The sequence below is a fragment of the Molossus molossus genome, unplaced genomic scaffold (genome assembly GCF_014108415.1).
Source record: "Molossus molossus isolate mMolMol1 unplaced genomic scaffold, mMolMol1.p scaffold_m16_p_10, whole genome shotgun sequence".
NCBI classification, from domain to species: domain Eukaryota; kingdom Metazoa; phylum Chordata; class Mammalia; order Chiroptera; family Molossidae; genus Molossus; species Molossus molossus.
In genome coordinates this window covers 36,359,121-36,372,575 of record NW_023425345.1, presented here as the reverse complement: position 1 = coordinate 36,372,575, position 13,455 = coordinate 36,359,121, and the positions used below count along the sequence as shown (strand labels likewise).

Genomic DNA, 13,455 nt, shown 5'->3' with positions numbered 1-13,455 from the left:
AACCTGTGTATGTGTGTAGTCCCTGAAAATAGTGACTTTCACTTTTTCTTACAGCACTCAGTAACCACTACAGTTTAGATTGTATTGTAGCATGTATCTACACACACGTACACACACACGCACCCGCCACCCAGAAACAAGTTTCTTGAAAGACTGCTTGCTACTTGCAGTGTCCTTCTTCCCCTTCTGATACCATTTCACTCCTCTCCACGCCTCGCCTCTCCTTTCCCCTCCCCTCCCCTCCCCCCCTCTAACCTCCCCTCCCCTTCCCTCCCCTCCACCCCTCCCCTCCCGTCCCCTTCCCACCACTCCCCCCCTCCCCTCCCCTCCCCTCCCCTCCCCTCCCCTCCCCTCTCCTCTCCTCTCCTCTCCTCTCCTCTCCTCTCCTCTCCTCTCCTCTCCTCTCCTCTCCTCTCCTCTCCTCTCCTCTCCTCTCTCCTCCCCTCCCCCCTCTCCTCCCCTCTCCACTCCACTCCTCTCCACTCCTCTCCTCCCCACCCCTCCTCCCCTCTCCTCCCCTCTCCACTCCACTCCTCTCCACTCCTCTCTCTTCTCCTCCCCTCTCCTCTCCTCTCTCCTCTCCACTCCTCTCCTCTCTCCTCTCCACTCCTCTCCTCTACTCTCCTCTCCACTCCTCTCCTCTCCATTCCTCTCCTCTCCTCTCCTCTCCTCTCCTCTCCTCTCCTCTCAACTCTCCTCTCCGCCCCTCTCCTCCCCTCTCCCCTCCCCTCCTCCCCTCTCCTCCCCTCTCCACTCCTCTCCACTCCTCTCCTCTCCTCTCCTCTCCTCTCCTCTCCTCTCCTCTCCTCTCCACACCTCTCCACTCCCCTCCCCTCCTCCCCTCTCCTCCCCTCTCCTCTCCTCTCCTCTCCTCTCCTCTCCTCTCCTCTCCTCTCCTCTCCACTCCACTCCACTCCTCTCCACTCCTCTCCTCTCCTCTTCACTCATGGATAAATCTCTGCTCACAGAGGACCTAGCATAAGAAACTGATTTTGTTTTAGGTGTCCCATATGAGAATAGTAATTAATGCAGTCACTAGACAATGAAAAGCAATGATTCTTCAATCTAAATATCTCTGTTACATAACTATAATGGCATAAAATAGCCTGTGTTAGACTTTTCTTAAACACTTTTAAGCCAAGAGATTTTATTGCTGTGCTAAAATGGGTTCAAGGAGACAAACCTATCTGTATAAAGTTAATTTACCTGCATTAACAGTCTAATTGTCCAGCTATTCAAAAATTTCTGCTTTCCAAGTGGTGGACTTGACGCAGTAAAATTCCCAGCCTAAGTGTTTCTAGCTTGTACGTCTATTAGGTCATAGTTACAGATATTCAGATAGTATGTTTTAAATACATTTTTGGGTCCTTGTAGGAGGTCAGCATGTCTTGGAGTATGGAACCAGAGACAGCTAGACTATCATGTTGTGTGTTTTTATTTTATTGATTATACACAGATGTATTTTTTTAAAGGCTGAATTTGAGAAATATTGAGTGTCCTTTATGAAACTATGAAGATGGGCTTTGGAGACAGATTGATTTGGATTAAACCGAAAGACAGACTTTAGGGAAAAATCTTCTGAGTTTCTGTTTCCTTGTATTAAAGCTAATACTTACCTCAAAAAGTTTTTAGGATAACTAAATGAGGTAATATATAGAGATAAATTATGCTTATAAATAAAAATATGAATAACTATATTATATAAAATAAACTATTATATATGTGTTGTCTGTGTATATCTATATCTATAGGTATATAGATATACATACATTTGTGTATGTATAAATTCATTTCCATTTCTTTCCTTTTGGACTTGATATTTGTTTAATGAATTTATAGACTTTAGATTTCTGAATCAGTCTGCTTATTACACTTTTTTGATTATCTGTGTTATGACATTTTGAGGTTGGGAAAATTAATTAAAAATTATGTTATTATTTTTTTGATAGAAATGCCACTTATGTCTAGTGGAATGGTTTGCTTAATGCTAAAATTAAACCTTGACAAGAATGAAAATTAACACCAATGCATTTGAATTTTATTTTTTTGTCCCCACTCCAAATAAAGCAAAAAAAAAAAAAGTTTCATTTGCTTTTGAGTATTGACCCATTAATGTATGACTCAGGTAGTTAATGTTTGAGATTAAGATTTTATAACATTCCTATTGATGTCTTACCATTTATTTAATTATATAGACACATGTGGCATATTTTCCATGAAAAAAAACCATTAGTTAGTTTCTTTCAAAGTATTATAACTGTTGCATATATATATATATATCTTCATAGTGTTTCTCTAGAGGTTGTATTATGTTGCAAGACTGTGATAGGAAGGAAACCTAGGCCCGTCTTTTTTAATGTCTGTACTTGCTGAATACGTAATAAGTGCTTTAATGAATGTCTTAACAAATCAATCTTTAATCAATTAAAATCAATTATGAAGAAAGAGGTAGTCTTAGTATTGGTAATAAAAATGGTATTTTTGAGGAGATTCTGTTATAATAAAATCAAAGATGAGGTAGAGATGTCAAATGGGTACTGTTTTAGGATATTGAAGGCTGTTGTATAGAAGCCAGATTAGATTTGTTCCGAATGACCTCACGATGTACATATGTAGAATTATGAATATATTTCAAGTGAGACAGACTTTGCCTCGATAAGACACACCTGCTCCCAAATGGTGCCATTATGTAGCAGCAGAACATTGAATTGGGTCCAGAGGATGTTAGTTCAAATTTCTTACCAACTTTGTGGACTTAAGAAAAGTGTTAGTTTTCTTCTCTGAAACATGGAGAAAATAATCCTGGCTAACTCGTAAGGTTGTTGTGAAGATCCAGTGGTCTTTACTGATATGTAGTGCTCTTTCTCGTTTACAGAATGCTCCCTGCTAGTAAACTGCACTGCGCAGACCAGGTGGTGTGAACCTCCCCAGCCCCGAGACCGGACAGTCACTGGTCAGGGCATGCTTGTGTTGTGTGGCCAAACTTGTTCACATTTATAACTTCTTTTAATCTGGAGATTTTACCACGAAGGACCTGAGTAACTCATTCTCTGAGTTGTTACTTCTTCTGTTTTAAAATCCTTACCTGAAGATACATTTTTATTAATTTTAGAAAGAGAAAGTTGGATGTGAGAGAGAAACATTGATCTGTTGCCTCTCATAGGCACCCCGGCTAGGGATCCAGCCCGCAACCTAGGCATGTGCCCTGCCTGGGGATCGAACCCGACATCTGCAAACTTGGTGTATGGGGCGACTCCCCAACCAACTGAGCCACTCGGCTAGGGCATGAGATTTTACTTCTTTGTCTCAAAGAAAGGAAAGGTCGGATTTTATTGAAAGCCTCTTTGAGTTCTAACATTTTGGTAGTCTAACTAAAAAATACCATTTCTCTCTCTCTTCAGTAGTAACATAGCTGACTTTTGCCTAGAGGAAGTTCTGCAGTCGTCATGGTTGCCCACCCATGTGTTGTGATACATTTTAATGTTTCCTAATACCTGCAACATAAATTCTCTTTGGCTTCTGTAACATTGTGGAGGACACTTTCCCGTTAGGTGCCCTCTCTATGCCTGCCCTAGGCTGTGATCAAAGGAGGTAGAAGTTGAGTTACTAGTTTCTGTACTTAAAGAGATCACATTCCCTTTTAACCTCTAAACATAAAGGGCTTTATGCAGATACTCTGTTCCAGGATGTGTTCCTTAGAAAAACTGAAAAACAGAGCAACAGTTATATTTGAGGCTGGTGGATGTATACCTCTCCCCCCACCAACTCTGGATTCTAATTACCCTTGTCTGCCTGTCCCTTGCCCTGGGGAGAGTTTTCTTGCCACTTTCTATTTTATCATTGGGAAGGTCCATTGTCTCCGTTGAACTCTGCTGCATCCTGTTTATATCACGAAGAGAAAAGCGCAGCTCTCTGCCTCCCCACCTTTCTCCACGTGGAGATAATAAAGCCTTGGCAACCACCTCCCTGTAATCAGTATGAGGTAATTTTACTGGCTCCCAGGAAAGAGCCATTTGTTGAATGCCCGCTTTGTGACAGGCATTTGCTGATGGTTTAATATGTCTTGCCTCATTTAAATCTGAGGAGGGAGGAGAAATGAAACAGAAAGTGTTCCTTCTAGCATTGCCAAAGGAAGTCGCTGGCCACTGCCTAACTAGAACTTTACCTGTAATAGCCCCAAATGGAGATCTATAGGTAGTTCTGGGGTGCAGACACTGCCGCAGATACAAATACTTTAGAAAGTGTTTTTACAGGCACAGGGCAAACACATTTCAAAGCTATTTGGGTAGGTGTTGTAAATGGGGGTGTGGATGGGTTTCCCGCCGGATTTACATGGAATCATGGGGGAAGGTTGGTTCTTTGAGTTAGTATCACAGGCCTTGGATTTCGTGCTCCACACCAGTGGACCCTGGTCCCCCCCTCCACCGGCGCGCGTGAGCAGGCCCGAGAGGCTGCCGTCTTTCAGACTGAAGTGAGCACGTCTGTGGGCCTGAGTTTCCTCCCACAGTTGTTTAAAAAAAAAAAGTTCCAATTTGAAGGCACTGTTCTTACAATCTTCCCTGATGGAATGTAGCACGTTTTGTCAGCTTTCTAACATTTCTGAACTTCTGTGCTTCTGCAGAATTCTTGGTCTCAGGTTTTTAGTTTAAGCTTTATCAAAAATTTAACACAAATGACTTCCTTTTATTTGCGTTTTTGGTGTTTGGAGGCCAGTCTTTCCCTTTTGATTATTCTTTGAGTTTTCAAATGCTGAATAGATTGTCATTACCAGATTAACAAATGACACTGGGCCGCTTCCTGATTGGAAACCCCCTCAACCTGTTGTCAGCAGTGTAGAGAGGTCCAGTGTGCCAGAGCAGGCAGGGCTAGAGAGCTGGCTTTAGACACAGGGCCAGAGGGCGTATGAGAGCCCAGCGCTCTGAGACAGCGTTCCTGCTGGCCTGGGAAACGTGGGAGGCTTGTCCGGGCTCCACCCACACTGGTGTGAGTGACAGCTCTGCATATTTTTAAAGATATTTCAGGGTAATGGGGTTTGCATCCGGTGCTCACTGCCATGCTGTTTCAGGATGTCTGAGAATTTTATACAAAACACACTGTGATATCTTAAACCAAAGGGGCTAACACATTGTTGTGAATGAGGCACTTTTGCTTTGTGTTCACGTTTATTCCGACAACTCTACTTTTTGTTGTTCTTTGCTGAGAGTTCTGTTGGGGTTTAGTCATCTCTTAATCTTAGTGAAGCTATTGCTGAACAAATGAAGCAGAATTAATAAGAATACCTTACATTTATAACAGGGCTTTAAAGTTCGGAGAGTACTTTCACACAGATTATCTTTTGTGCGTATCTCAGCAGCCCTGTGAATTAGGCGTGACAGGTACTAGTCACACTTCTATTATGTAGTAAGTGAAGAATCAGACAGAATATATGACTAGCCCAAGAGCAGTTGCTTTTTTTGTTTTCTAAAAGAGGCAGAGAGAATTACACACACACACACACACACACACACACCCATCACCGCCACCACCATCAACATAAGCAATTTTATAGAAGTCTTTGTGCCCTACGTTCTCTCCCATCCATTAAAATAGTCCTGCAGTAGTAAACAGACTGTTTACTTACTATAATTTAAAATGGGATGCCACCTGCGGGAGGTTGCTGAAGAGGGTCATAAAACTAAGGCCCTGCAAGTAGAAAGAGCTTCTGAAATCGAAGGCTTTGTATCTCAGGCAGAGTTATTCATTTGGCCGTCTTCACCCCCCACTCCATGTGACAGATTATTAAGCCTGTTGATCCTGATGTTTCCTTTGAAATCCACCATTACCACACAGCCCAATGTCAGATCCTTGCAGGCTTTTGTGCCGGTCTTCTCGCCAACCTGGTCACATCACCTTTCCCACGGTTTGAGATTTTCCATACTCCTGAGCCCAGCACGGCACTCTGCAGACCTGACTGCAGCAAACCACTGCATTTTATTCCGCAGCCTGGGCCATAGCGTCCCTGCAAGGTCCGCGGGTCCCTCCGCATGTGCCTTCTCCGCCTTTGCACCCCCTTGGCTCTTGTTTCTCCCCTCTGAGCATTTGAACCCCCTTGGCACTGTGCTTTATTCGGATCGGCTCCTTAAAACGTGGCGTGGGTCTTCTCCTTTGGAAAGCCTTTCTGGCCTTCCCAGGTGGACCTGGCGAGGTGCATCTTCGCGCCCCACAGCACCTCTCCACCTTCCATGTGAAACCCAGGCGTGCAGCGGATGCCTCGTGCCCACGAGACCGGGCGCTTGGTGAGGGGGGTCTGTGTTCGCGCGCAGCAGCACACGCTGGCCAGGACGCCTGCGTGGGTGGGACGCGTGGCTTCACCTCACAGTAACGTCAGCCTCAGCAGCCAGGATCACGGCACGCACACTTTCTTTGCCCGCTCCCCAAAGATACCATGAATTAGGAATGCTACTGGGGTGCTCTAGAATTTAGGAAAAAACATTTTCTCTGTCAAAGGTGCATTTCCTCTTGAACTCAGGAATTTGAAGGAATGGAGAACCCAGTTTTTCTCTTTTCTTTTCATACGTGAAGGAGATCAGAAGTGGAGACTGCAGATTAGAGTTCACTGTTACTTAATTAAGAATTTGTGTTTTTGCTGCACTAAAACAATGTAGAGTTTGGTTACTTGCCTAATATAGGATAGTCAGAATAGTCTATTAAATTGGGAGCACTCTTTCAGAGATATCTGCAAACAACCTCTGTATTTGTGCTTAAAAATTTGTCTAGTCTCTTTGTAGAGGCTAACATGTAGGAAATAATTTCTAGGGCTTATAAGATATGTTGCCAAGGAAAACAGTTTTTATGTCTAGTTATTTGGTTTTCATACACATGTGCCAAGTTGTGATTCTTGTATGGTATTGTATTTGTGGTGGTTTCTCACCCTACTTTTAGCAGTTAGAGGGGCCTGTTTTCTGCTACTTATACAACATTTACACATTGGCATCAACAACTTTTAAACCATAAAGTAATAATTAGCCTTCTGTAGCCTTGTGTGTTTATGGGGGGGGAGGAGGTCAATCAATAGAATTTGTAGTTATAATTATAAACTATAAGAAAAAATCATTATATTCCTGAATTTTAAAAATTCCTTAAAAAATTTAGTCATCATTTTAAAATTATTTATGCCTTGATATTCATAAATGAGATTTGAAAAGAGATCAAGCTACTTTTAAAGGGAATAATAGAATGAGCTTATGTAGTAGAGTCAATATTGTGGCTAAAATGGATATTTGATTTGATTGAATTTTATTTTTGTGATACATCTTTGAGAAACAAGAAGGATCATAAATATTAAAACAGCAACCAAAATAAATGTGTTGTATTGAATTCATGCATCCTTTTGTGAGAAAATGAAAATAATGTTTGAATTTTCTCTATTATTATTCCTTTATAAAATAATATTGGGAATTGACCTTTGTTCTGGATTGTAACTTATTCTGCAAACATGCAAGTCATTAACATATGGAATAATTCTTTAGTCAGGCTTCCATTTTCCTCATAAAAAGGGACAAATACTTTTTTGCCTTTTGACTTGTATTATTACTAACTGTATCATCCATTACAATATCCTATCTTGATATTGAGTGGTAGAGTTAGGACTAGAATCTTGGTTTAGTTTTAGTTTTAGTTTTGCTTTTCCCACTCCTTATAACATCCTATCCCAGGTATGTGGAAACCGGTGGAATGGACGACTGAAATGTGATTGTTTCTATTTTTTGCTGTCGGAGATACATATATGGATAGTTAATTAGTTGTGCAAGATCAGATAAGGCAGAGAAAGTCACTAATATCATTCTATTCAATTTTAATACCAGACACCCCATTATAATTAAAAGATGCTTCTTATGTAATGATTACCTTGGTTTAATCTCTTTATAAATGATGCTAGCTAAAGTATCCTCTAAGAAACTTAAAGTAATGAAGAAGGGGGTATTTTCATAGTCTAAAAAGGTATTTGAACAGGTTGTTATAGAGGGAATTTAAGAGTTGCCTGGACGATGGGCTAGATGACCTTTCAATGTTCTTTATTCTTGGGGATTCCAAGAGGCCCGTGCTAGGCTAATGGAAATCTGGGAAATGCCGGTCTTCTTAGTTACAGTGATTTTGTTTGTTGTTTTGTTGTAGACTGCCTCTTCAAGGTGTGCCCTATGAATCGGTATTCTGCCCAGAAACAATACTGGAAAGCTAAGCAAGCCAAACAAGGGAACCACACAGAGGCAGCCTTGCTGAAGAAATTACAGGTAAGAGCCAGGCTTCTATTTGTCTGGCTTAGGCTAGACCAGGTACAGCAATAACAAAAGATCTATTTCACGGCCTCATGATTTCACTTAATACAGAGATTTAGAATAGTTGTAGCAACACATTGAAACTAGAAGGGACTTTTAAGTTATAGGGTGTGACTACTGATTTCCTGGTATGTAGGTAATACATTCCTCCTGCTGTTTTATAGGGTGTGCCAGACAAATTCAGAGCTTCACCTCAAACTGGAAACCAATTCAGAATCTCTGTAGGAATATCAGATCCAGTTATATTTTACTTGGCATAGTCTTTAATTTCATTTTTTTGAAAGACGAGAAAAAAAAACAAAGTCTGGTGTTTCTGATTTGGACTGAGTGTAAATTTGGAAGGACTTATTTGTGTCATTAAATTTTCTGTTACTTGCCCAGCTGGTGTGGCTCAGAGGATTGAGTATTGTCCCATGGACTGAGAGGTCCTGGGTTTGATTTCTAGTCAGGGCTCATGCCCAGGTTGTGGGTTTGATCCCCAGTGGGGGCCATGTAGGAGACAGCTGATCGGTGTCTCTCTCACATTGATGTTTCTATCTCTCTCTATCTCTAAAACAAACAAAAATCAATAAAAACATTAAATTTTTTTTTTTTGTTATGTTCAGAATTGAAACTGTATTTTGAGACTTTCAAGATTCATTTACTATCCTGGTTGGTTTCTCTAACAGTATACCTTCTGAAAGTAATAAGACCACAGAACCTAGCACTTTTCTGAAATTTTCAAGATAAAAGATTCCCAAGATATTTTTGGCCACATTTCAGCATTAAATTGAGAGAATTATCATACTATAGTATAAGCATGTATGTATTTAATTATTGCCCCCCTACCCCAAGGACCTAGAGTAAAGCAACCAACCTATTTTATTCACAGTTGTATTCTTTATTCTCTTTGTTCCTAAAAACTCCTTATTTCTTTACCAGCTATTGTATTCTGTTTGCTCTGTTTCCAACTGACTATTTGATAATCATTTTACAGCATGCTGCAGAACTGGAACAAAAACAAAATGAATCAGAAAATAAGAAACTGTTGGGAGAAATCGTGAAGTACAGTAATGTTATACAAGTAAGTGTTGATGTACTTTCCTCTAAAAGAGGTGACTGTTTTATGGGTAACTTGCATTTGGTGGGAATGCCAAATAGCATGAAAATTCTGGGGTGCAATGGTTCGTCAGTGGGAATTTCAGATGTGATATTTTAGTCGACATTCAGCACACTGTTCTGTGTTTGGGAATAAGTTTGTTGTACACACACAAAGAAGTGAGCATCTCTAGATGTATACACAAGTTACTGCATCAAAAGGAAGAAGATGGGGAAACCTGATTTCTAAAGGCCTGTAATAAAATAGCCCTTTAGTATTAATGGGGACTAAAGTGTAATATGTGAACCCTTACCTTTTCATTTTGCAGAGAGAGAAAAATTTTCAAATTGTGCTTTTAGATGGAGTTGCCCTTGACTTGTTGTGAGGAGATCTTCCGTTTCACGCTCATTTATCTCAGCAGCCTTCTTTTCTGGTGCTTCACTTAGATTTATTAGCTTTCTACTTGGCTATTTGTTAATATGTGCCCCACCTTGTTCCAAAAAGAATGTAAGGCATTTTCAGAAATACCACATACACAATAAAATAGAAATAAATAAGGCAACGGGGTCAAAGGGAAAATAATAGTTGAACAAATAAGATGAAGACAGGAGTGAGGCATGTTTATAAAAAACAGATTGTCAAAGGATCGCTTACCCTTTGAGACAGCATGGATGGGCTTGGAGAGTATTATGCTCAGAGAAAAATAAGTATTACATGATCTCACTTATATGTGAATCTAATTAACAAAGTAAACTGATGAATGAAATTGGTCCTGAGACACGGAAGCATGGAGCAGACTGACATCTCAGAGGGAAGGAGTGGGAGGAAGAGATTAACCACAGAACTTTTATGCATATATGCATAACCCATGGACACAGACAACAGTGCAGAGAAGCCCTGGGGTGGGGCAGGAGCTGGGTGGAGGGGGACAAAGTGGGGGGGGGGGATGGAAGACATCTGTAATACTCTCAACAATAAAGTAAATTTTAAAAAGGGAAATAAAAACAAAAGAAAAACAAACAAACAAACAAAAAACAGATTGTAAAGTGTGGTAAACTGACTCAAAGCTGGCTATTAAGGAAGCATGATACCTTAACAGCATCCGCATAGGCGGTCCGCACACAGACACCCCAGGAAGGAGACCACAGAAGTATTTCTGCATGAGCTCTCATAAAGAGGACACTGTTTAATATAGTCAGCAATAGCCTTAACAATTTCCTTGGAGTAAATACTATAATGAGGCATTTCATGGAGGTGTTTTAAAAATAATATCTCTGCACAGCAAAAGAAACAACCATCAAAATGGAAAGTCAACCTACTGTATGGGAGAGCATCATTGCCAATGATACATCAGATAAGGGGTTAATTTTCAAAATATATAGAGTGCTCATACAACTCAACAAAGGAAGACAAAGACCCCAATTAAAAAATGGGCAGAGGAGCTGCTTAGACACCTCTGCAAACAGGACATACAAATGGCCAAGAGACATATGAGGAAATGCTCAACATTACTAATCATCGGAGAGATGCAAATTAAAACAACAATGAGGTATCATCTCACACCTGTCAGAATGACCGCCATCAACAAATCATCAAACAACAAGTGTTGGCGAGGGTGTGGAGAAAAGGGGACTCTAGTACACTGTTGGTGGGAATTCAGACTGGTGCAGCCACTATGGGAAACACTATGGTGTTACCTCAAAAAATTAAAATTGAATTGCCATTTGACCCAGTGATCCCACTTCTAGGAATATACCCTAAGAAGCCTGAAACACCAATCAGAAAGAATATCTGTACCCCCATGTTCATAGCAGCACTATTTACAATAGCTAAGATCTGGAAACAACCCAAATGTCCATCAGTAGATGAATGGATAAAAGAGTAGTGGTACATATACACAATGGAGTACTATGCAGCTGTAAGAAAGAAAGATCTCTTATCCTTTGAGATGACATGGAGGGACCTGGAAAATATTATCCTAAGCGAAACAAGCCAAGCAGAAAAAGACAACTACCACATGATCTCACTTATTTGTGGAATATAATGAACATATTAGTCTGAGGAATAGGGTAGACCCAGAGACGTGGAAGTAGGGTACAGACTGACAACCCTCAGAAGAGGGGTCGTGGGGGGAGGGAAGAGATAAACCATAGAACTTACATGCATGTATGCATAACCAGTGAACATGGACAACAAAGCTGAGGACGGAGAGGAGGATGTTAATGGGGTAAAAAAGGAGAAACATCTGTAACAAAAATAAATAAAATAAATAAATAAAAATGAGGATGTCTTTCTGAAAAAAATAAAAATAATATCTCTGATGTTTTGTTATTGGCCAGTAGCAAAATGCCATTGTGTGGGGCTGTCAAAGCAGCTGTCTGATGGGACAGGATGAGGGCGCCTTGGTCTGCAGTGCCCCGAATGTATGAGCTAATCTAATGTTAGAGGGTGTGACACCTGGGGCAGCAAATCCCTTGGACACACCTCCGTAGAGTTTCTCTTGACCAAGTTTTGATGAATGTTAAGTGCCAGCAAGTGGAACTGATGTTTCTGGTCAAGAACCTAAGGGAAGACGTTTGCATGAGCCCTGGGTTCTAACTAACTTGGTGGATCTCGAAGGAGTGGGATTGGCCCATGTGGATTTTCATTCGTTGATGGTAAAATGAGAACCAAGGATATTATAATGAGTTTTTCATAAGGCTGATTTCTTTATTCAATTAAATTTTCTTTTGAGATATTTTCCTTCTTATATTGTGTTAAAATGACCATTATTAAAAAAAAAAAAATGATTGTAATAATAGAGAGGAAGGTTATTTGTGTTAGTTTTCCTACTCAGTAAAATAATGTTTTGGAAAAAGTTTGTGGAATGCAAACAAATCCAAGCAACGGTGTGTCTGTGCTCATTTGAGAAGGGGTGGCTCAGCATCCATAAAGGTTGTAGCCCACGTGGGCTGCACAGTAGGCCTCCCGACAGGAAGGATTAGGGCTGGCTATGGGCAGGGAGGGTTATTAATACTAAGTGTGTGGGTGCATTCTTTTAGTCTTGTGGTTTTTCTTTAGTATATTCTCTTTTTGTGGCTGTGCAGGAATGTGGTTTGGGGGTACTTCCAGGTCTCCTTTGGGAAGCCTGGTTTTAGTCTATTATTTATAATGAGATGAAAATCAGTCAGAGGTGTTTTCCGGTTTATTTCATGTGCCCACTTCATTGTGAAGCATACTTGGGGGTGGAGGTGAGGAGGAACCCGATGAAGTCAGCTTGGAAAGTTAGTGAGTTTGGAAGTTGAAAAGAGCTCTTTTTAATCTCTACCCTAAGCCATGTTATATGGGCACATGATATGTGTATAAATGGATACATGCGTTTAACAGAGGAGCTGTAAGAACAAGGTGGTAATCCATGTCTTTCCTTACAGCTACTGCATATAAAGAGCAACAAGTATCTGACTGTCAACAAGAGATTACCTGCTCTGCTGGAGAAAAACGCCATGCGCGTGTCCCTGGACGCCGCGGGAAATGAAGGGTCTTGGTTTTATATTCATCCTTTCTGGAAGCTGAGAAGCGAGGGCGACAATGTATGTAAATATGTAATTAACAGAAAAACTGTGTTCATAAAGACAATAATTCTTAATAAGTGAGAGAATCCATAAAGTAAAAAGGAAATAGAGTTTTCAATCTTCCACCAATTATTTTTATATTAATATCTTTAATAGGTTAAAAGCATTTATTCATAGTACAAATTGTGCTCAGAAATTGCAAAAAGGCAGAGTTCAAATTAATTTACTGTAATCTTCCAGCTAGAATTTGTGTCCAAGAACTTCAGTCACCTTAATATCAGCTGCGCCTTAGATGAGAGGTAGGGTTTGCTTCTCTGCCTCATCAGGAAGGGGCATGGCGGTAGGAAAGAGAACTCTGCTTAGGAAACAGTGTGTACTCCTTTGGATTTATGGAGAAACACAGTGAATCATGACAGTGTGTCATTTACTGGCTCTGTGGTTCGCTTTTTACAGTCTATGCATCTTAATAGAGGTGTCATGAATGAGGAGCTGCAGATTGGCACTTGCTTGT

General features: G+C 40.6%; 1 protein-coding gene across 2 annotated transcripts in view; it reads left to right on the top strand.

Moving 5' to 3' along the window:
• Positions 1 to 13,455, top strand: part of ITPR2 (inositol 1,4,5-trisphosphate receptor type 2) — a 470,721-nt gene that overhangs the window by 87,250 nt on the left and 370,016 nt on the right. For both annotated transcript variants that reach the window (XM_036251040.1, XM_036251039.1), the window contains exons 3-5: positions 8,155 to 8,270; positions 9,292 to 9,378; positions 12,804 to 12,962. In XM_036251040.1, coding sequence (XP_036106933.1) covers positions 8,155 to 8,270; positions 9,292 to 9,378; positions 12,804 to 12,962 — 362 coding nt within the window. The remainder of the gene's footprint in view (positions 1 to 8,154; positions 8,271 to 9,291; positions 9,379 to 12,803; positions 12,963 to 13,455) is intronic.